At 44.4% G+C, this 23,240-nt stretch overlaps 1 protein-coding gene across 1 annotated transcript; it reads left to right on the forward strand.

Annotated features, from left to right (window-relative positions):
- Positions 1-1,329: 1,329 nt before the first annotated feature.
- On the forward strand, positions 1,330-23,222 carry slc9a7 (solute carrier family 9 member 7). The gene is made up of 16 exons (XM_080007287.1): positions 1,330-1,807; positions 4,245-4,447; positions 4,712-4,789; positions 6,153-6,229; positions 6,346-6,458; positions 6,683-6,788; positions 7,104-7,245; positions 7,381-7,486; positions 8,159-8,247; positions 8,837-8,950; positions 9,308-9,419; positions 10,251-10,404; positions 13,656-13,719; positions 14,373-14,455; positions 15,542-15,647; positions 22,881-23,222. Exons 1-16 carry the CDS (start codon positions 1,537-1,539, stop codon positions 23,133-23,135), a joined length of 2,073 nt encoding a protein of 690 aa, XP_079863413.1. The 5' UTR covers positions 1,330-1,536; the 3' UTR covers positions 23,136-23,222.
- The last annotated feature ends 18 nt before the right edge of the window (positions 23,223-23,240 follow it).

A 23,240-nucleotide genomic window follows, 5' to 3' on the forward strand; every position in this document is an offset into this window, starting at 1 on the left:
TAGTCAAGTCAATACAAAATTTAATGTATCTTATTTAACATTTACGCGTTTCACGATAATAATGAATATGGAGAGGTTACCTTTATGTTTGATAAATTGCCAACATGAGACGATTACAAACATGTCTTGTTTATATAAAAGTTACACACAAACCCTCGAAGGAAAACAGGAGCATCTCATGGCTTTCCCGCTATGTGTAAGGCTTGTAACATTAATAAGGAATGTGATCCCATCAATAGATTTGGGCCTTAAGAAAGACATGTGATCAATTACTGGATTTCCATTACACCAGTTATCTTTATTTTGTTATAGTCACCTGAAAGTTAAAGAAAAATGTGATGTTAACATGTGGAACCCACATCTTTTCAGAAACATCTTGCTCTAAAGACATTTTCCTCGAGAAACACAAAAATACAAAAGTCAAGTGGACCTTATCACCTTTTCTACAAAGTAATGAAGTTGTAAGTACATCAAGATGGATATAATTTGCGCATGGTTTTGGTATAGATGTCTCCGTAGGCCAAATGTTTCTCTAGGTACCAGTTTGGCAATGTGTTTATCATTCAGTGCTTAGTGAGTAAGCTCCATCATGCATTACATCACATAACTTTCCATGAGTTATGCACATGATAAACAATGTGACTATTTTGGATTTATTAAAATTTTCATTCCTAACAGTCATGACAGAGAAGACACACACACACACACACACACACACACACACACACACACACACACACACACACACACACACACACTTATATATTATAGATATATATTTTTTAATTACTTACATGGCCAATGTGTTTGAGCATTGTCCAAAGCAATCAGTAGGCCTACTAAATAGGTTGATGGCGAAATTATATTTTGAAAGTCTTTCAAAAAAGTATTTGTTGTGTATATTCCATTCTATACCTACAGTACAATGTCTTTACTGTGGCACTTTTCCATCTGCTCATATTGGGCTTACGTGTTAACGTAGTCAGCTTTACTTATACTATATTTTAATGCATTTTTAATATCTATGTTTTACTAACATTGTTCTGTCAACTACTGCTGCTGTAACACCTGAATTTCTCCCCGGGATTGATAGCGTTTTTTATTTAATCTTTACTTATCCAAGATGTCAAGAATCGAGATTCAAGATGCTTTATTGGCCACAAGTAAGATGCAGTGAGCGAGATGATCAAAAAATAAATTATATTCGTATGTCATGTATTATGTTGTATTATTAAATATTTATTTTACATTGCAACTAACAGAATAAATTAGCCGATCATTTTTTTTATCTGATAATTAACATGTAATTCATTTCCTCCGGCGGGGCAGTGCAGCAGCGAGTCTTCCCGTTTTATGGTGCGGTGTACCTTTAAAAGGTTGAACTCTGTGGGTTTCTTGGGCATTAAAGTGTTTTCCAGTCATCGTCCACCTTGCGCAGTGTAGGTACCACCATGGTGTAGAGAGGCGGCACACAGCCTCGCGGACACCGCACAGGGACACCGCCAGAGCCGGACAGTCCGTGGATCCGGAACCGCGATGATGTCGGCTCTCTCTCAGCTGCCGCCGCCGCCGCCGCTGCTGCCGCCGCTGCTGCCGCTGCTGCTGCTCTCCGTCGGCGGGATCAGGGCTCAGGACGATGGCAACGAGGAACTCGCCACCGAGAAAGAAGCCGAAGAAAGTCACCGCCAGGACAGCGTCAACCTGCTGACGTTCATCCTCCTGCTCACCCTGACGATCCTCACTATCTGGCTCTTCAAGCACCGGAGAGTGCGTTTCCTCCACGAAACGGGATTAGCCATGATATACGGTGAGACGGAGCCGCCCCCCCCCGAACCACCACCACCACCACCGCCGCCTCCTTGGTCATATGATGGTACATTATGGTACGACCCAGACATGCGCCCTGGCATGGTAATTGGTCCGAAATGCGCCATTTGAGATACCCTCAAAAACAAATTTCATATTTCATACTTTATTTAGCTGGCACTTTGCTAGAAACCAGCCATTCAATGTAATTGCGTATGCATGTGCTCCTCTAATGTGCTGTTTTCGCTGTTGGGTGGCGGGGTCCGCCACATCTGGTACCTAGTCTACAACGGCAAGGAAGCGCTGACGCGCAGAAAGTGAAAGTCTACGTGATACTCAAAATATCACTGAAAAGTGGTAATCCCCGTGATTGTTTTGTTTAAAAAAAACCCCCATAGTTTATGCTTTGTTTAGCAGGCGCTCTACGATAAAGTAGACGTTCAGGGTAACTGCTTAGGCATGGGCTCCTCTTATTAAGCTGTTTCCTGTCGGGTAGTGGGGGTCCGCTTTTCCCGGCAGGAATGCTAATTAGTGGATCAGAAGAAGGCATACTTTCCAGAAATGTGACCGCCTCAGGGCGAAGTTCAGGGTAAAACCAGATATTGTTGGGGAAAAAAAACAAACTTGTAGTTTTGAATGGATTGGATTCTGGGATATAATAGTGTAATCCACCCACAGACAGACAACTTAATGGATTTGCACTTTAACCAAACACTTCCATCGTCCTGGTCTTATATAAGAGCACCCCGAACGCCCGTGAATCATATCAGACCTACATTTTATTTCAGCCCCAGTAAAACCGAAACACAATTTATCCTCTTGTCAATAAATCCGGTTGTTCTTTGCTTACGAAATTCCATTTTTATATCATATTATCTGTTATCAGACCCAAGATGCCTGGACATATTGCAACGCACAGAGTGGGTTGATATGATTTTCTCCTCGTGGAATTTTCGGGAAACTCCGTTCTGTTGCTGTTACGCCAACACACTCAACTGCAGAACGCCATCTGCCAAGATGGGCTTGTCGGGCTCGCTATCAGAGTGAGTTTAGCAAGGTGATGACGTTAGTTTTTAATTACAAATTTTTTTTTTTTTTTTTTTTTTAAACCTTTCCCTTTCGACAACTATGTCTGACGTGTAGGCCACAGGTCATTTGAGGTGAGAGTGCAACGCGCCGAAGAATGCTCCGTCCTCAGGGCACACCAGCGTGAAGGACGGAGGCAGCCCTCAAACGCTCCACGCTCCTGAAGGAGTGAGGCCTCGGAAACATGTTGACGTTTTCAGGTTGATTGCAGGGAACAGGCTGCCCCCCCCCCCCCAAAAAAACCGTTCTTACCGAGTCACGATCGGTATCTTCGAAGTGCCAGCAGGTCTTTGAATCCGGTAGAAAATACCGTGTGAAGCCCGAGTTAAAATTGACGTTAATGTTGTACGTGTGTTGTAAATGGTCTTTGCCTTTCATTTATTTTATTTGATCACTTGTGAGAATGTGTTCAAAGGTGGCAAAAGTGTTGGTAATGTCTCTTTTTTTTTTTTTCTTTGGTGCATTCATTTCACCCCTCATAAAGGCCCACATGTAACCTATTCTATTCCTCAAAACTAATATCTGTGGGGTTTAAAATGGGAAATGAAGAAGAAAATAATAATAAAGCTTCTTTGTATAGCACCTTTCGCGCACAACACAAGACTCAAAATGCTTTCCATTAAAAGCATTATTTGTGTTCACTCTCTGATCCTAAGCAAAACAGATTTGATGAAAAACAACCTTGGCTCCGAGTCATTGACCAACCTGTCTGTCTGTTTTTGTGGTAGTTTTGGATGACTATAGATTTTTATTTTCGAATCATTGACGTGGTTAAAAGACCCAGTATAATATCACAGTATGTTAACTATTCTTTTATAAAAGCCCGACAATGAACAGGACCGTGTTGTCAGGATCCGCTGCTGCATCATTAATTAATATGATTTATCTGTCAGTGGCGTACTTGCATGAAATTACTAATATTTAAATGTGATGGTATATAATTTTGTAGTATAAATGAATGACTTTTGGAAGAAATGCCCTAAAATTGCTAATTGCTGGAGGTCTAAAATACCTGAGTGGGGTTTAATTGAAAAAGTACAGTTTGAGTCTCACTATGTTTACATTAGAATGTAGTTACATACAATGCACTGCAGTTGGATATTTAAGGGATGTGGAATTCATACTTGGATTTTGTTATATACTGTATAGAACCGTATATGAGAGATTATAGATTTTATTACTGATTGTCACGTCGATACATTCTTCCATATAGCCCAATGGGTTTGAACATCAAACAAAATGGAACAAAAGTGTACAGTCAAACCTACATGATGATGATGATTACTTTTGCTTAACGTATGAAAATTGAATCCCCTCCTCTCATTTCATTTCCCAATTCCCTCCTTCCTCAGGCCTGCTTGTGGGCGTGATCCTGCGCTATGGCATCCCTGCCACCAGCTACCACAACAAGACCCCGCCGAGCTGCGTCCTGAAGACGGGGCCCGCCAGCACCCTGCTGCTCAACGTCAGCGGGAAGTTCTTCGAGTACACGCTCAAAGGGGAGATCAACTCTCACGAGATTAACAACGTGGAGCAGAATGACATGCTACGCAAGGTACCGAGTGGGCCTCAGTTTAAACCCCGCAATGAACCCATTTAACCCAAATTTCGCACGCTGTTCTCAATCGCACAACACCCACATGTATTATAGTGAGGCAGCATAGTGCTGCTTCATGTTAACTTGTGTAGATAGATGTGTACATTATGTGTTATTTCTTAATTCTTTGTATCTCTTTCTCAACTGCACTGTTTTTTTTGCCTGAATTCCCCTCCCGGGCTTAATAACATGCTGTCTTATGTAATGCATCCTAATTAACAGGTCACGTTCGATCCTGAAGTATTCTTCAACATATTACTACCTCCTATCATCTTCCACGCCGGATACAGTCTGAAAAAGGTAAAGGGACGTGTTTTGGAGTCAACATTGTCGATGCAGGATTTGCAAACGCCACATACGTTAATGCTTAAAGTGGGATGCTTAAATGTGGGACAAAGGCTGGTGGATGAACGGTAACTTGAGCTGGTAGCGGTTGCAGGTGGGTCCATGCGCTGCCACAAAAGGCTGTTTTATTGGCCAGATGGTGGAAAAAAAAAAAAGGAAAGAAAATCTCTCATTGGCCCAGACTGAGCGAGAACTCGGCGTTGTCCGAGAATAAAAGGCCCCCTTTTTTTTTTTTTTTTTTTTTTAGAGGAAGTCGTCCACACCAGATGTCTTTTGCTTCCTCTCTGATGTTGCCCCGGCATCCACAAAACGGCTGACATTGACAACACGCGTAGTTTTCCTGTTCATTTTTGTGTACCAAGCACTTTTGGTTTGTTTTTTTGTAGCATTCCTTAGTGGCCAGAATCTTTTTTTATTTTTTTTTTGTCCTTGGTTCCTCATTATATTGTTTGTTTAATCTCCAATATGACACGTAAAAACATTTAGTTTCCTACAGTTTCTGCATTAGAATTCACAGTTGCAGCCGATTTAACGTCTTCGGTGTGCTGTCCTTAAAGTGAGCCCTTTTTCAAATGTGGTAGAGCATCTGATGACTAAAAATTGCTTAAGGGGGGCATAATTTCAGTTTAAATGATTACTTTGGACAATGGTGAACTTGTGACATGTGAAGATGGAAGGGCACAGTGTACAGCAGCTGATAAATCTGATAAATATTACTTTTTAGTCAAAAAAAAAACAAAAAAAAAAACGGTGACTTATTTTTATTTTCCAGTCAACCAAGTTTCGGATAGAGAGTTTTTTTTTTTAAGTTTCACTCGTCGTAACAAACATGGAGGCTTTCAGCCACAGTGTCCACATTATGTACTGTGGACTTTGACGTGGACGGCAGTGGGAGATGACCACAGTATGAAATCTCAATGATGTTTATTTGCCTTGAAAGGTTTCAACATTTTTTTTTTTTTTTTTTCTACTGAGGATAAACACCGTGGGCAGCAGCTCTGAAACCAATGTCATCTGAGAAGCTTTTCTGTTTTGTGACATCGCAGAGAGTTGCTGTTTGTTTTTCTAACTTCAAACATCTTTGACGCTGTTTGCGTTTTTCCAGCGTTCAAGCGGGAGTTATCTGGCCGCTGGTGGCCTGCGGTGACCTAATGGGACCTGAATAGTTTAATTGTAGAGGCTGGATCATTTACTGAAACCAAAGACATTAAGAAAACCATTGAATAGAAAAATAAATGTTGATGACAAAGATTGTTTTAATTTATGTTTTTATTTTATTTATTCAAAACATGTCTCCTCTCTGCATCTTTTTTACCAGAGACACTTCTTCAGAAATCTGGGCTCCATCATAACATATGCCTTTCTGGGAACCGCCATCTCATGCTTCGTTATTGGGTGAGTCTTTTTTTTTTTAATTTATTTTTTTTCAATTGGACCGGGGTCTCGCAGCGGGAGTTATCCGCAGTTTGATCATAAAACGACACGGAATGTCACGCCTGTCGTCCTCCCAGGAACCTGATGTATGGCGTGGTCAAGCTGATGCAGGTGGTCGGGCAGCTCACCGACAAGTTCTACTACACCGACTGCCTCTTCTTCGGAGCGATCATCTCCGCTACGGACCCGGGTACCGCAGTTTAACTTAAAGAAAATGGGAAAGAGAGAGATCTGTGCATTCCAAAGAAAGAGTAAAAAGCTGATCTGTGTGTGTGTGTGTGTGTGTGTGTGTGTGTGTGTGTGTGTGTGTGTGTGTGTGTGTGTGTGTGTGTGTGTGTGTGTGTGTGTGTGTGTGTGTGTGTGTGTGTGTGTGTGTGTGTGTGTGTGTGTGTGTGTGTGTCTGCCTGCCTGCAGTGACGGTGCTGGCCATCTTCAATGAGCTCCACGCAGACGTGGACCTCTACGCTCTGCTGTTTGGAGAGAGCGTCATGAACGATGCGGTCGCCATTGTGCTTTCCTCGTGAGTAACACTCCCTTCAAAACCCACTTCAACTTTAATCCTGCGAGATGTGGGGGGCGAGGGGTAGGGGCTTGAATCCACTGTTCTTTCCCTGCCATGTTGAAATTCTACACTGAGATTGAACGCTGTGTTTGGGGTTACAAATATTCCTCCGGTCCAAATGAGAGAGATGGTGCACTACCTCCCCCTACTGTATACTTTTCAGAAATCATCTCTCAGACTTAAAAAAAACAAAACATATACATTTGGCCACCTTATTATATTTTGAATTGGAGTAATTATGACGTAAAATCATTTTTTGAACTGTCTCTTCAGGTCTATCGTGGCCTACCAGCCCAGCGGAGCCAACACGCACATGTTTGACGCCTCAGCGTTTTTCAAGTCAGTCGGGGTTTTCCTCGGGATCTTCAGTGGCTCCTTCGCAATGGGCGCAGTTACCGGGGTGGTTACTGCCCTCATATCCTTCCCCGCTCGTAGACCAAATATGTGTCTGTCAGGGTCACCGTGTCTTTGAATGCCGGCGTATGAGTGATTTATCTATTTTTTTGAGATAAGAGTTTTAAAAATGTTATTTCCTTAACCCAACTCTCACGTCACCAAGTTCACCAAACTGCACTGCTTCCCGCTGCTGGAGACGGCACTGTTCTTCCTCATGTCCTGGAGCACATTCCTGCTGGCCGAGGCCTGCGGGTTCACAGGTCAGACGGCTGGTTTGGGTTCAAATCTGAGAGATGGAAAAAAACAAACAAAAAAACCCTCCAAACTGTACATTCTACATCTGTCAGTGACAAGAGCCAATTCATTATGTAATCACCTGATGGCATTTTTTTCTAAAATCCTCAGATTACACTATCACATATTGCCATATCAATTTAAGGGGAATTCTAAACCAATGTCGCAATAAATAAATCTGGAATTCGGTGACTTTCCGTCGGTTGAGTTGAAGCTAATTGATTTTAACTGATTACATGTTTTTTTTTTATCTTCATGGTTCTCCTGCAATGGGTAAACCAGACCTGCATTATATTAAATTATTATATTGCGTTATATAATTATATATTATTATTCGTAGTTCGATTTTATGCCACTATTGTAGTGTCATAAATTAAACAGAAAAGACAATTACATTTTTGATTGCAATTCTTTATATGACAATTAATCGTCAACCTAAATTACAAGACCGTAACGGGCCTATCCATGACACCAATACAGATAATGTGGTTGTTGAGCAGTGGGTTTAAATGGGAATAATTAACAGACAAGGCAAGTTCATCTTTTGATGTGTGTGAATTTCAGTCAGCTCTCTGTAATTAAAATGAACGCCGTTCCACGCGCATAATATATCTGTGTGTGTTTTGCGTGCTTTACAGGAGTCGTGGCCGTTCTGTTCTGTGGGATCACACAAGCCCACTACACCTACAACAACCTTTCCGAAGAGTCCACAAAGCGCACCAAGCAGGTAGCGGCGCCGATGAACACCCCCCTCCGGTTCCCCTTCCAGCGACTTCATTTCCGGGAGTCGTAGCCCCGTCATCATAGGCATGGGGCGTCGGTAACAGTGGCCAGATGGTGCCGTGATCTGCGAACGCCCCTCCTGCAGCGACTGCTTTGTTTCCCTGAGAGGGGGGTCCGCCAAAGGAAGGACGCATACGCAGAGCACACCCCTTCTCAAAATAGTTTATGAATTACATGAGAACAAACAAGAAACTGCTAAAATCCCAGAGAGAAAATCTCTCTCTCACACACACGCACACACACACACACACACACACACACACACACACACACACACACACACACACACACACACACACACACACACACACACACACACACACACACCAGGACCACTGCATGCTATGATGTCCTTTTAATTTAGGGCTGAGAAGCTCTCCTTATTTAGTCGGTTTAAATCCCTTTTTAGACTTTATGAGACGTTTTCCTCATGATGATTAAACGCAAGGCTTCTTCTTCAGATTATGTTATTTTTCTCCCACATTCTCAAAAGTATTGTCAAACGTAACGATCTTCTTCTCTGTTCTGTGCAGCTGTTTGAGGTTCTGCACTTCCTGGCTGAGAACTTCATTTTCTCCTACATGGGACTGGCTCTGTTCACCTTCCAGAACCACGTCTTCAGCCCCATCTTTATCGTGGGGGCCTTTGTATCCTTTTTTTTTCCATCGAGAGGAAAAGCTCCGTCATTAACTCGCGATTCTGGTCGAGAACGTGGAGTGCCGCTGCCACGTCACCGTGGCCCTGCGCAGGCTGCAGTTCTGCTCTGTGACAACCTCCCGGACCGAAGATTGATTTAGCACTTAAGTCTTAAGTCAAGGTCCCCTTAAATCCCTGCTGCTGAATCCCTGCTCTGAATACCTCTTGGCGCAGGGGTCAACACGGATAAACAAAACATAAAAACACACGTTGTTTCTACTGCAGTTTACATGATAAAGTGATAATAGGCTAATAATTAACCCGTTATTCACCAAGAGTCTAATCCTTGACCAAGCCCTGTTTGTCAGATCGCCATCTTCATTGGAAGAGCTTCCAACATCTATCCACTCTCCTTCCTCCTAAATCTCGGTCGTAGGCACAAGATCAAAGGAAACTTCCAACACATGATGATGTTTGCGGGTATGGCGGGCTGTTAAACCAACTGTACGCGTGTGTGTGTGTGTGTGTGTGTGTGTGTGTGTGTGTGTGTGTGTGTGTGTGTGTGTGTGTGTGTGTGTGTGTGTGTGTGTGTGTGTGTGTGTGTGTGTGTGTGTGTGTGTGTGTGTGTGTGTGTGCGTGCGTGCGTGCGTGTGTGTGCTGCTACAGACAGATTTGGTTGGATTGGACCTCAAACTCTACTAATGCTTCTTATTCCTTTATTCCTAGCGAAGGTTTAGCAAGCTGTGACTGGTTTACAGTTGGTTTAACAACTATAAACAAAATGTACTTATCGTAAATTGCTTTGGAAAAAAGCGTCTGCTAAATGACATAATGTAATGATTGTTACAAGTGTCACGGCGGTTCAAATCCAAAAATAGGCAATATTAATAAAGCAATGGAGTGAAACACACAGTAGGGCAATACAAGGGAAAAAGTGAAAATATGACACTACACAATAATGTATAATAATATAATTTAATATATATTATAGACTAAACCTAACAATAAACAACAAATATAACCTAAATTTATAATAAAGGTAAAATAAAAAAATGTCACAAAAAATAAACCTGATTTTTTTGTCATATTAGTAATACAATAAGTAATTAAATAGACCTAACAGTTAACCAGAAAGACGAACCTAAGTTAAAGAAACAATTGTAATATACAATAAACCTAATGATGAACATAAAATATAAGCCTAAAAAATAAAAAAAAATAAACCTCAGAAAATAAAACCATAACCAGAATGGCAATAAACCTCAAAGATGAACTGTAAACGTACATGTACCGATGAACATGCCATTGCAGGCCTGCGCGGAGCGATGGCGTTTGCCTTGGCCATCCGGGACACGGCCACCTACGCCCGCCAGATGATGTTCACCACGACGCTGCTGGTCGTCTTCTTCACGGTCTGGGTGTTTGGTGGCGGGACCACCCCCATGCTGTCCTGGCTGCACATCAGGTACCAGCACTTTCGCTTCCAATCTGCGGCTTTCGGATTTTTGACAATGCTCCTTTTGGGTCTTTTGGGTCGGAGGTTGTTGTAAACATGCTGCTTGTGTCTGTACGTTTCCACTGGATTCATTCAAGTGAAGGAGACATTTCCTTCACAACATAGACGGACTCCGCAAAGCATGTTGGTGGATTTATTCTGGGTTTAGATTCGTCCAGGAGATGGGGCAAGAGATCTCCACTCCAGTCTATGAGAACTGTCTTTCCTCTTTGCGTTGGTGTTGAAAACAGCGAGCTCATTGGTCATTTCTCGACCAGAGATACTTCGCCAGAGCCCACATGTCAGATCGATAGCAAAGTAATTGTTTATGGCTTAACTCCGATGGCATAAAGTGTCCCTTGGGTGGAGACGGCACTCAGCGGAATTGTTTTGCGGGGCCAAACTTGCTCTTTAGAGCTTTGCTCAAAGGGGTGCATGTCTGTTGTGAGTGCGGCCTCTATCATTTTGGTCTGACCAGGGCGCATCCAGAGCTGCTATTTATCGAGATAAAGCGGATTATGTGTATGACAGCAGCTGCCTGGGCTAAAGGGCTCAGTTTAATATGAGTAATGCTGCCTTGACTGAGCAGTAGCTATTGTGTTTGTTGGCATTTTGGGGGGTTGCCAAAATCTCCTCATGAACTCATCGCCATGGTAACCAGGACATGTAGGCCATCGCAGTAAGATACCAGTCGTGCTGGTATCCCAGTCGTGCTAGGATCCCAACATCTTGAGAGTGTGCACACAAATTTATCACATTTGCCGTAATGTTAGGAGATGTTATGAAAGGCTATTATTATAATATAAATCTTATTAATTGAATAGGTCGTATTAAGTCACAAAAGAATCTCACCGTGGAGAAATCAGTTAGCATATGCCATTATTTATCACGGGAAATAACACTTTAATCCTATACATTTTTATTTTTATTTTTATCTTTAATTTTTTTTTACATTTTATTTAGGAATCAAATGAAATTCATTTGTATTCTGGTAGCACATCTACCCTTCAGCTTACCAGCCAACAAAACAAAACAAAAAAACCCAGAACAAAAAAGCAGCAGCAGGTGGAGAGGTGGTCGGGAGAATGGAATTTTGGAATTGGCCTGTGTGCAGTTGAGTATTATTCGGGGTTGTTTTAAGCATCCTGGGAATCAGGCCCGCGCTGTGTCTCAGTGTGTTGGTGGTGCAGCCGTCCAGGAAGCACGGAGCGAGGCTCGGTTCAGCCTGTCAACCCAGTTGGGAGAGAGATGGCAATCCCTCTAAAACCTTGAGTTTTAGGTTTGAATCGAAGTCCGCACGGTATTTCCTAAAATGCTGAATGGGTGTGATAGAATGTTCCCGCAGATTTTTCATTGTGCTGTATATGGATAAACACGGCTGCTGTCGTAAAAGCACGTCTCTGTTCCTCCGTTTTTCATTATCCATTAAGTGCACTTTTGCTCCCAAATGACAGCGTTGGGGATTACAAAGCATTGCAGAAACAGACTATGACATGTGGCAATGCATCCGGTGCTGTATCTAAATTGATGTTTAAAAACAGACAAAAAAAACCCAAACAATAATGAATAATAAAACAATAAATAAAAAACCCTCTCCTCCTGTATGTGATAGCGGGATGAATTTGTTCTAATTCTACTCGTGCCTTTCACCGTTTTGTTCACTGCTCTGGTGCTGTCAGGGGGCAAGTTGGGCGTCTATCAGCGCGGGTGCAATGGCTGAGTGAGCGTCCAGGTTCAGACTGGTCTCTGCGATCATTCAAAACAAGATTAGACAGAAGTTTCCCCAAGGGACGTTGGGATGTTGCAGCAGCAGGGGAAAGAAGGATCTGCCAATTGGTGCCAATGTGGAGAATGAATGTGACAGGCTGAGCCTGTTTCTCTTGTGTTCCAATGGACTGCCCTCCAGATTTTAGCACCGCAGTGTGAAGGACAAATCACACACTGTTCTCTGGGAAGCTGCACAGCACAGTACTGTGAATTGATCTGAAAAAACACAAGCAAGAATAAAAGGAATGTGAAAGGAAGGTATTTTTTAAGTCTGCACAGAAAAATCTCAAGATTTGAACCATTAGATTTCCCCTCATCTTCTATGTAAATATACAGTATATGTATATAAACATTCTCAAGAACACAGACTGTATAAGATATTGGGAGAATGTCTTGGAATGGCCTGAACAGTTTAAATAACATGTACAGTACTTGTGCATTTGTCTGGCCTATTTAGTCAGGGGAAAAGCGGTGCTGATCTCTGATCCTTTCTGCCCTGCCACTACCAGTAGGTGTTGTCAGAGGGCCGTTCCCCTCCCAGATCCTTCCTGAGGCAAAGCCCAGCAGGCTTTGCACCTCATTTGTTTTGCCGGGTCTTCCGAGCCTCCATACAACCTCCACCCCCCCGCCCCGACCCCCAGCACTTTGTGAGGAGGGGGCACACTTCCCACCCTCTCCCTTTCTTCCCACCCCGTGAAGCAGCTCTGTGGAATGCCAGGAGAGGCACAAAGAGAGCACTTGGAGGCTCTTGGACCTGTGACAGGGAGGGGGAAGACCATGCGCTACTTTTCCCTTCCGGCAAACTGGTGGAAGCTTCTGCGGTTGTATCTCTTTAGAAATACAGAAAGAAATGATTGAGGGTGGAACAAAAGCTAAATTGCTAACCTGAATTTCCTTAATTTTCCCCAGGGATTAATAAAGTTATATTGTCTGTATGGAGATGACTCCTCATAATGCATATTAGTTTAACAATATAGTGAACTGGCCACAGGGTTTTTATATTCAAACCTGATATCTTGGATCCATTGTACATTGTTCTATGTCCATGTGAATTTGTCTCTGAATTAAGAGTTCATTTTAGCTCAATGTCCAACTGTGATAACTGCAGTAACTCCACCTTTGGAGTACGTACTTAACGTGCTTGCTCATTTAAAAATATTTTTTATTTTCATTATGTTAATCATTAATAATGAAGTAAAAAGAAAAAAAACAACGTGCGCACGCTCAAAGGTCTTTCTGCTCGGAGTGAACCAGCACAATCTAGAGAAATATCTGTGAAAATAATGTGTTTGGCATTTTGACCCGCTTATTACTGCAAGGATCAAGCTCTGTTGCGCTGGCGTTTCCAAGTGCTTCTTAGTCCCAAAATGTATATCCGCTTATCTCCTTATGCCTCCTTCCACCGTACGTACACATCTCCATTCCTCTGGTTGTTTCTTCTTCTGCTGTTGCAGGGTTGGAGTGGACCCAGATCAAGACTTGCAGCCTTCTGTAGACAACTTCCAGGTCCTCCACGGGGTGAGAGTTTCAAAGACTCCTGTCCTTATTACTCTGAAGTAAAATATTTATTCTGCTCAAGTTATTCACTTTATTATGAAAAAAAATCCTTTACAGTCCTGGTCCTATTTGTTAATCTCTGCGTGGGCCTCCCAGTGTCCCACATGGCTCAGAAGGCTAGAATTTCCTTCCCACCTGCTATGAGTTCAGGTTCAGCCCTGCTGCCCTGCTGGGTGGGGCTGGGTGCGGGTGCGGTGTGGGGGTGGGGGGCGGGGTATGTTTGTCGGATGAACTCACTAATCAGACGGTTGAGTTTACCAAAGAACTATAAAAAATGCCAACGGGGACTTTTTACCGCTGCCCTGTCGTGTGTGTCATCGTCCTCTCCATCCTGTTATTTAACCGGTGCTAAGTAGTTTTCCACAGTGAGTGTGTGTCGGCTTCTGGGTGGTCCACGCTGCCATCACAGGGGGGGTATTGTTAAGGCAAACAACACTTGGTTTCTCAGGATTCCAGCTGGTGCAGTCAGTTTGGATGAATGGGAAGAAATATAAGATACTATAATACACACACACACACACACACACACACACACACACACACACACACACACACACACACACACACACACACACACTCTGTATCAACTAAAGCTCCTCAATGTGTTTCTCCAGGACGGGACACAGGCTGAGGGACAGAGCAGAACCAAGCAGGAGAGCGCCTGGCTCTTCAGGCTGTGGTACACCTTTGATCACAAGTATCCTTTTCTGGTACCAGACCAGAGAACGCACGCATGTCAGCCATTATTAAATGTATTGTTCTGAAGCACGCCAATGTCTCTCATATGCAGGATTACTTTTTATTTATTTATTTTTTTTCCATCTCGGTGAAGGGCTCGTGTTTTATTTTTTTTCCTCTTTTTGTTTTCAAGTCTTCCTCCCACTCGATCACAGCTGAACCATCAGTTCCTCGTGTGGCTGTTTGTCTCACTGGTGTGGAGGTGGAAAGCTGTGATTCACCGCGGGGACCTTCTCTCTGCGGAGACACGTGCCGCGCGCAGCTGAGAGCAGCGCCTCGTAACCCCCCCCCCTGGCCAGGGGGAGGGTGATGTAAACATTAATACACACGGCTGATCTGGGCTGCGGGCGTGTGAGACTCTTTGCCTCTGGTTATCAGACTATGGACCTTAAACACAGACTCGAGGGGTGAGACGGCAGTTCTACTGCAGCCCCTCGGCCCATGGTTTGGTTTCGCTTCAACATTCTGCTCTTCACGGAGCTGGCTGCCTTTCTTCCTGTGCGAGTGGGAGTTCTCTAGTTTCATTTTCAGCCCAATTTCTGATGTCTTTTCAGTTTATTTGGTAATTCTATTCGTTTAGCGTGTCAGATTCCGAAACGCTCCTCTATTAAACCCTTTACTACGACCCAAACATCCTACTTTAGAGCAGGATTTTTTTGGGGGATATATCCAAAACCTGATACAAGAAATCCACTGGTACCACACCTCAAACTACCAAGGGTATGATGTTTAGCCTTTAACCAAACACGCCCCTTCTACAGAGCGTCACCTGTGTTTGGATTTGGGTCCTCACATTCTGTTTATATGTCTTTATTGATACAGGATGTGGGATGTGCTCACCTAAAACAACACATCAAAGAATAATGTAGAATCCTATCCTTATTATTGGCTACTTGGGAAATGAAATGATATCACAAAAAACAATGGGGAATGACTTTGAATCATGCAATCTAGGTAGGCCCATATGTTTTTGGGTTTTTTTTTTTCCCCTTAATCACAATTTCCTTCAGGAAATTCTTCAAGGTTTCCTTAAATAGCTGCCCAGTTACCTGAAGCCCATCTTGACACACAGCGGCCCGCCGCTCACCACCACGTTGCCGAGCTGCTGTGGACCACTGGCCCACTGCCTGACCAGCCCCCAGGCCTACGAGGTAACACACACACACGAACACACACACACACACACACACACACACACATACACATGCACACGCACACACGCACACACACACACACACACACACACACACACACACACACACACCGTCTGAATCCCTAATATTAATAATGATAATAATAATGACATAAGAAAATTCACATTGTGTGGCCAAAACAAGTACAAATAATAAGAACTTTCTTGAAAGTACTTGACATTCTTAGAATTTCCTTGTTAGTCTTAGTTTATCCAGATTTTTAACAGCAAACATTCTTTTGGCAATCCATTATCATGATAGATAGTAAAATACATCCCATGATGCACTTGGACACATCCTTAGTGAAAGATTCAGATTCAAGATTCAAGAGGTTTATTCGTCACATACATATACATACTTTTAATACATACACTACTCACAAAAAGTTAGGGATATTCGGCTTTCAGGTGAAATTTCAGGATGAACCTAAAATGCACTATAACCTTTACAGGTGAACTTAATTTGACCTTCTCTAAACTTTTGAATGCACATGTCCAATTGTTCAATGTTTCAGTACTTTTTGCACAACTTGTTGTTCTCTAACAAGGAGCTGAACGGCAAAATTCACAACAGGTGTTTGATCCATGAATAGACCAATAGATTTCCTGGTTCAATTAGAATTGGTATTTAAACAGTCCACTTCATCATGCTGTTCACATTTTGACATCATGAGACCAAGATGACACTGAACAATTGATCAACAGTACCCCGCCATTGCAAGGCTTCAAACAGGATGTTCTCAGAGGGAAGTGGCCACTGAGCTTAGAGTGTCACAGAGTGTCATCAGCAAGTTGCAACAGAGATACAGAGAGACTGGAAGAGTCACAGAAAGGCATAGAAAGTGGACGTCCTTTGGCCACATCCCACACTGATGACCGCTTCATTGTGAACATGGATGATGAATGCTACTCAACTCCAGGCACATTTAAGGGAGGTGAGAGGGACCCAAGTGTCACGTCAGACCATTCAAAACTCTTTCCATCAGCGTGGTCTGCGTGCTAGACGAACTGCAAGAGCACCTGACCACACCACCAGGCACAGACATCATCGTCTTGCATGGGCCAGGGAGCATTTACGCCGGACGAGGGACCAGTGGGCCTCAGTGCTGTTCTCTGATGAAAGTCCAATCACGTTGAGCAGAAATGATCGCTGCCAATGATGTTGGAGAAGTCAAGGAGAGCACTATGCATCAGCCACTATTGTCACCAGACGAGCCTTTGGTGGTGGTGGTGTTAAAGTGTGACAGTGTGGGCAGGTGTGTCTAGTTAATACAGAACTGCCCTACACTTTGTGAATGGTACAGTGACAAGCCATACTACCTGAATAACATCATTAATCCAGTCATTGTGCCCCTGCATGAACAACACAGGCCTCATTTCATCTTCATGGACGACAATGCTCCAGCTCATCGAGGTCGCATCATCAGGAGGATGGTAGCTCAGGCGGTAGAGCTGGTGGTCTAGTGATCTAAAGGTTGCTGGATTCCAGGCACCTCCTGCTAGCATGCTGTAGTGTCCTTGAGCAAGACACTTAACCCCTAATTGCTCCTGATGGCTGCGTCCGTCGGTGTTTGAACAATTGTAAGTCGCTTTGGATAAAAGCGTCTGCTAAATGTAAATGTAATGTAATTAGGGAATGGCTGCTGGAGACTGGGGTACCTCAAATGGAGTGGCCTGCACTCCATCTCCAGACCTGAATCCCATAGAAGACCTATGGGATCAGCTGAGTTGCTGTGTAGAGGCTCATAACTCTGTGCCCCAGAACCTCAATGACCTGAGGGCCACCCTTCAAGAAGAGTGGGGGGCCAGGCCTCAGCAGACAATAAGTCGACTCGTGAACAGCATGAGACGTCGTTGTCAAGCTGTAATTGATGCTAGAGGGCACATGATAAGTTATTGAGACATTGACATTTTTTGTTGTGGTGTACCCACCACTGTTGTTGGCTTTTATTTCAGTACATTGTTTGAGATGAGGAAATCATCATTGCATGCTTCGACTTAAATGCCCTTATTTCATGATATAATATCACTGTAGCGTGAACTTTTTACATATTCCACAAATTTCACCCGAAAGCCAAATATCCCTAACTTTTTGTGAGTAGTGTATATGCAGTGAAATGTAATGAAATGCACCCGGTGATAACACACAATATGTCCTCGGAAAATTTTATTTCTAATAGACCAACTAACTGACTCCTAAAACGTAATACAGTAAGTCGAATACTTACAGAATAAAATAAAAATATATAGAATAAAATAAAACAAAATGAAATAAAATGGAATAGATAGAGGGAATATGCTTATGTATTTGGAATAGGCAATTATGTATATACAGATATGTGCATTAAAGTGGAATGTGAATAGAGTGAGGTAGTGTTTGGGATAATACAGCACAGTATTCAACAGTACGGCGCAGCAATACAGCATCACAAACAACCCTGAGCAGTGACACAGTATGCAGTACAGTATGCCACATATCGTACAGTAGGGTAGTGGAGCCTATGTGTGTGGCTCAGTGAGGACCTCTGGTGAGGTCAGCATTGACAGTTCTAATGGTGTGCGAGAAAAAACTCTGTCTCAGTCTTTCTGTTCTCGCTGTGTGACTGCGGAGGCGCTTGCCTGACCGCAGCAGCTGAAACAGTCCGTTGTTGGGGTGATGAGGATCCTTCATGATCCTACGGGCTCTGCTACTACACCTCCTGGTGTATAACTCCTGCAAGGGGGGGAGGGTAGTTCCAGTGGTACGTTCAGCTGAACGCACCACCCTCGGCACCCTGTCCTGAGCAGTACAGTTGCCAAACCAGGCAGTGATGTTGCCTGTCAGGATGCTCTCCACTGCTCCAGAGTAGAAGGACTTGAGGATCCTCATGAGACCCGGAATTTCCTCAGCTGCCTGAGGTGGTAAAGACGCTGCCTCGCCTTTCTAACCAGAGTGTCTGTTTGTAAAGTCCATGTTAAGTCCTCTGTGATGTGGACTCCCAGATATTTGAAGCTGCTCACCCTGTCAACAGAAGTCCCATTAATCACCAAGGGCGCGTGCGTCCTCGATTATGATCCTCGCCTAAGGTCCACAATCAGCTCCTTTGTTTTGCTGACGTTCAGGTGGAGGCTGTTGTCCTGGCACCAGAGTGACAGGTCAGCCACCTCCTTGCGGTAGGCCTTCTCGTCACAGTCGGTGATCAGGCCCACGACAACGGTGTCATCAGCAAACTTGATGATGGTGTTGGAGCGGGACCTGGCCACACAGTCCCCACCCTGACCACCTGGGGGTGGGCTGTGAGGAAGTCCAGGATCCAGGCACACAGCGAAGTATTCAGTCCGAGCTCCTTCAGCTTGACAGCCAGTCTGGTGGGGACTATGGTGTCGAAAGCCGAAGTGTAATCGATGAACAGCATTCTTACATAGGCCCCCTTCTGGCCATCCAGATGCGTGAGCGTGGTGTGCAGTACCTGGGAGACCAGTCATCCGTGGATCTGTTCTGCCGGTACGCAACCTGCAACGGGTCCAAGGTGCGGGGGAGGGAGGCGCAGATATAATACTTAATCAGCCTCTCGAAACACTTCACGACCACCGAGGTGAGGGCCCTGGACGGTAGTCATTCAGGCAGGCAGGAGAGGCGATCTTCAGGACAAGAACGACGGTGGACCTCTTGAAGCAGGACGGGACCACTGAATCAGCCAGGGAGATGTTGAATATTGTAGTGAACACCGGAGCTAGCTGGTTAGCACAGGTCTTCAGTACTCACCCAGATATGCCATCTGGCCCCGCAGCTTTCCTGGTGTTTACCCGCATCAAAGCCCTCCTGACCTCGTGCACGGACACTGAGAGTGCGCACTCATTCCCAGCGGTGTAACTCCAATTAGCCGGCGAGCTAGCGGTGCTGTTGCCAGACTCGAACCCCTCATAAAAAGAGTTCAGTTTGTTGGCTAGGGAGGCGTCCACACTCGTGGCTGGGCAGGAGCTGCTCTTGTAGTTTGTTATTGTCCGCAGCCCCTCCCACAAGCGTCTTGTGTCCCCCCGCTCCATCTGTAGCTCCACGGTCTCTCTGTTTAGTAGATAGTACCTGGGATCATAGGGTGTTTCGGGTCTTTCAACTTCAGACACCCTCACCCGAACGACCCGACCAGAAGTGATCTGTTCCCGGCCTGTGTCCAAGAAGCATTCATCCACGGCTTGTCCCTTCTGATCCACAGCCATCTAGAGGCTTTCTCTGCTGCCTCTGACACTCTGCCGATGGCCTTTCTTTTGCACACACCAGTGATGCCCAGGAGACTATAGGCTTTGCACAAGGACTTGCTCGCAAAGCCCCTGCCTCCCACCTCGATGGGCAAACACTTTGCACGCCACCCCTGTCTGCAGCACCTTTCCACCAGCTCTGCATATTTCTCCCTCTTCCTTTCGTTGGCCTCTTCCATTCGCTCCTCCCAAGGCACTGTGAGCTCCAACATGACCACTTGTTTGGATGTTTCCAAGAACAGCAAAATGTCCGGGCGAAGGGTGGTCTCTACGATGGCTTCAGGGAATTTGAGTTGGGTTTCCAGGTCCACCCTCATTTGCCAGTCGCGAGCTGACCCAAGAAGACCTGCCTGGGCTTTTGGGCGCAGGTTTGGATGTTGTCCCGCTCTCAAGAATGAGATTTCTCGTTTTGATGGTGGGAGACGCTTGCTCTGGTCGATGGCGCTACAGATGAACTCAGCGATTACCTTCAGCACTTGGTTGTGTCGCTAGCGGTACCGGCCCTCTCCCAAAGCTTTAGGACAAGCACTGAGGATGTGCTCCAGAGTTCCTCTTCCTTGGCACAAGGGACATGATGATGAGCCTACCTTGCCCCAACAGAAGAGGTTAGACGGGCTGGGCAGAACATCGTACACGGATTGAACGAGGAACTTGATGCGGAAGGGTTCAGCCTTCCACAACTCAGACCATGTGACCTTGCGATCCACTACCTGTTCCCACCTGGTCCATGCACCCTGCTGCCTCATTCCCACCATCTGGCTCCCACGCAGCTCCTCGACCCCAGCTCTCACTTCTTTTTGGACCAAGCCCCGCCTCTCTTTACCCTTTGCCTTGATGTAGTTGGTGGTTGGTATGCTGCCCAGTCCTGCTCTGCCAACAGCCACAGATCCCAACAGCGCTCTGTGGCGTAGACGTGATTCCTCCTGGTCCACTGCTTCCAGTGCCCGCCACTTCCTTCCGGTCCTCACATCAATGCAGGGGAGTGTCAGTTTATTACTGTTGCCATACAGGGCAATGCTGCTCAGGCTTCTTGGCAATCCCAACCACCTACGGAGGTGATGGCTAATCCTCCTCTCAAACCCCTCGACTGTTGACAGTGGGATTCATACACCAGCAGAGGCCACAGTATCCGAGGTAGGATGCCATGCAGGTATATCCAGGCTTTGAATTTCCCCGGTAGTCCTGATCTGTCAACAGTTTTCAGCCATCCCCCGGCGTTTGCTTTTTCTCTCGTTTCACGCGGCGTTATTTCTAAAAACTGAGATGACGTTTTGAACAGCATTGTTGTCATTTTTGAATAGCTGTTGAAAATGGACAAAGAGCCAAGGCTGCTGGCGAGAGAGGGGAACATGGAAGCACAAAAAGCGATTTTTGTGTTTGGATGACACTGAAGGTCCTTTCATTCCCACCTCAATGACATTGACTGTTCCGAAAGACATTGCGTACCGATATATTAAGAACAGAAAACATCTATTGACAGGGAGGTCACACTGGGATTTCTTTTAGCCCACTTCCTGCATTCATTGCGTTTTGAAACGCCATCACATGGAGTTTTATTTGACATTTGGCTTTTTTACTCTGCTTTCATAGTGGCCGCTGGCTGAGAGCAGAGAGCAGAGACTGTGGTCTCAACTTTAAAGAGGATTTACAATTTTTAGCATTGTAAATAGTATATTCTTTGTGTTTTCTTAATGTACTTCTAATATTTTTCTCTATGATTGGACTATGAATAGACTGTCAGTCTTGCAATGTATTTACATAATCTGTTCACATAAGGACTGCTCAGTGTTTTGTTATACAGATTAAATAAAGTGTTTATGTTTGAAAAAAATAAAAGAATAGAAAAAAAAATGTGTGTGTATATATATATATATATATATATATATATATATATATATATATATATATATAAAATCGAATTGAACCATTCAGATTTATTGTTATTAAATGAACACATTTAAACGGTGATAATGTCGTCACCATTTAAAATAAATAAATATTAATTACAAAATAACTTGACAGACTTGTTCCGATTTGGCTGTTCGTCCGTTTGCTCTTTCTCTCTTTCATGTGAATGTGGAGACAGTGAGGTGTTATGTAATCGTGATTATTCGGTTTGATCCGTCCATCAGAGTAATCCCTGTGTTGACCCGGCGCAAACTCATCATGTGCTTAGATTTGTTTCCCCGGGGACAAGAGCCGCAGATCGATTTTCAGCCACTGAAACCCAATTACAGCTGCGTGAAGCTCCTGCTGTAGTTTGACAAGTGTTGTGAGAGTGCAGACACATTCACATGCTTCAATGTAGATTTAATAAAGAATTAATAAAATTACATTTTGCAGCCGGAGCCATTGTTAAATATCTCTATGGACACTTTATGTTTGATTTAAATCGAATGCACATTTCTGTGGTTAGACTTGATTTGATTTAAACTGTGTTTTTATTGATATTAAATTGTATTTTTTATTTGATTTTGGTGACGTAGGTGGTGCTGCGCTGGTGGCAGCCTGTTGCAGTAGCTCTGGTCACCGTCTTGTCTTTTTTGTACTTTCTTGTGTTTATATTGCTTTTACTCTTTGCCAGGAGAGGAAACTCCTCCTCTGAATGGCAATGCACAAGGCACATTTTTATTTTATTTGACTTATTTGAATTTTATTACATTTAACTTCCACTTTTAAGCTTTACCTTTCACTATGCGTGTTATGCACATTTGTCATTGCTGCTGCAACACTGGAATTTCCCTTTGGGGATAAATAAAGTATCTTTATCTTATCTTTATTTTTATATTGCGATATCACAGGAACTAAACAGCGGTGCCTTGTATTCCTGTGAATCCATGGTTACAAGTCTTTGTACTGTTAATGTCCGCCTGTCTGCCTGTCCTGTACTGCACAAGGTATGTATGTAATGTGTGTTTGTATATATGTCTTAATTACCATGTTCCTCCTCCATAAGAACCACGAGCAGCTGCGGGACAAGGACTCTGACCTGATCCTGAACGACGGTGACCTGACGCTGACCTACGGCGACACGGCCATCACGTCCAACGGGGCGTCGGCTGACGCGGCCGGCAGCTCCAGCTGGAGCTCCAACGGGAAGCGCAGCGGCAGCACGTCGGAGGAGGCCCTAGAGCGCGAGCTGGACTCCCGGGAGCAGGAGCTGCTGAGCCGCGGCACCCGCCTCGTCTTCCCCATCGAGGACCACATCTGATCCACCCCCCACCCCCCCCCCACCCCACCCCAATTCTTCCTCCCCACATCTCCCACCAGGCTACGTACCTCCTTGCGCTACGTTGCCAGGAACCACCTCACAGCT

This window comes from Zeus faber, assembly GCF_960531495.2.
Source record: "Zeus faber genome assembly, chromosome: 1".
NCBI classification, from domain to species: domain Eukaryota; kingdom Metazoa; phylum Chordata; class Actinopteri; order Zeiformes; family Zeidae; genus Zeus; species Zeus faber.

Excerpts from the sequence above, each read along its gene's own strand:
- slc9a7 (XM_080007287.1), top strand. The coding sequence starts at position 1,537 with ATGATGTCGGCTCTCTCTCAGCTGCCGCCGCCGCCGCCGCTGCTGCCG. Across the intron at positions 8,951-9,307 it reads TCTTTATCGTGGGGGCCTTT|ATCGCCATCTTCATTGGAAG; the intron begins GTATCCTTTTTT and ends CCTGTTTGTCAG. Across the intron at positions 13,720-14,372 it reads ACTTCCAGGTCCTCCACGGG|GACGGGACACAGGCTGAGGG; the intron begins GTGAGAGTTTCA and ends GTGTTTCTCCAG.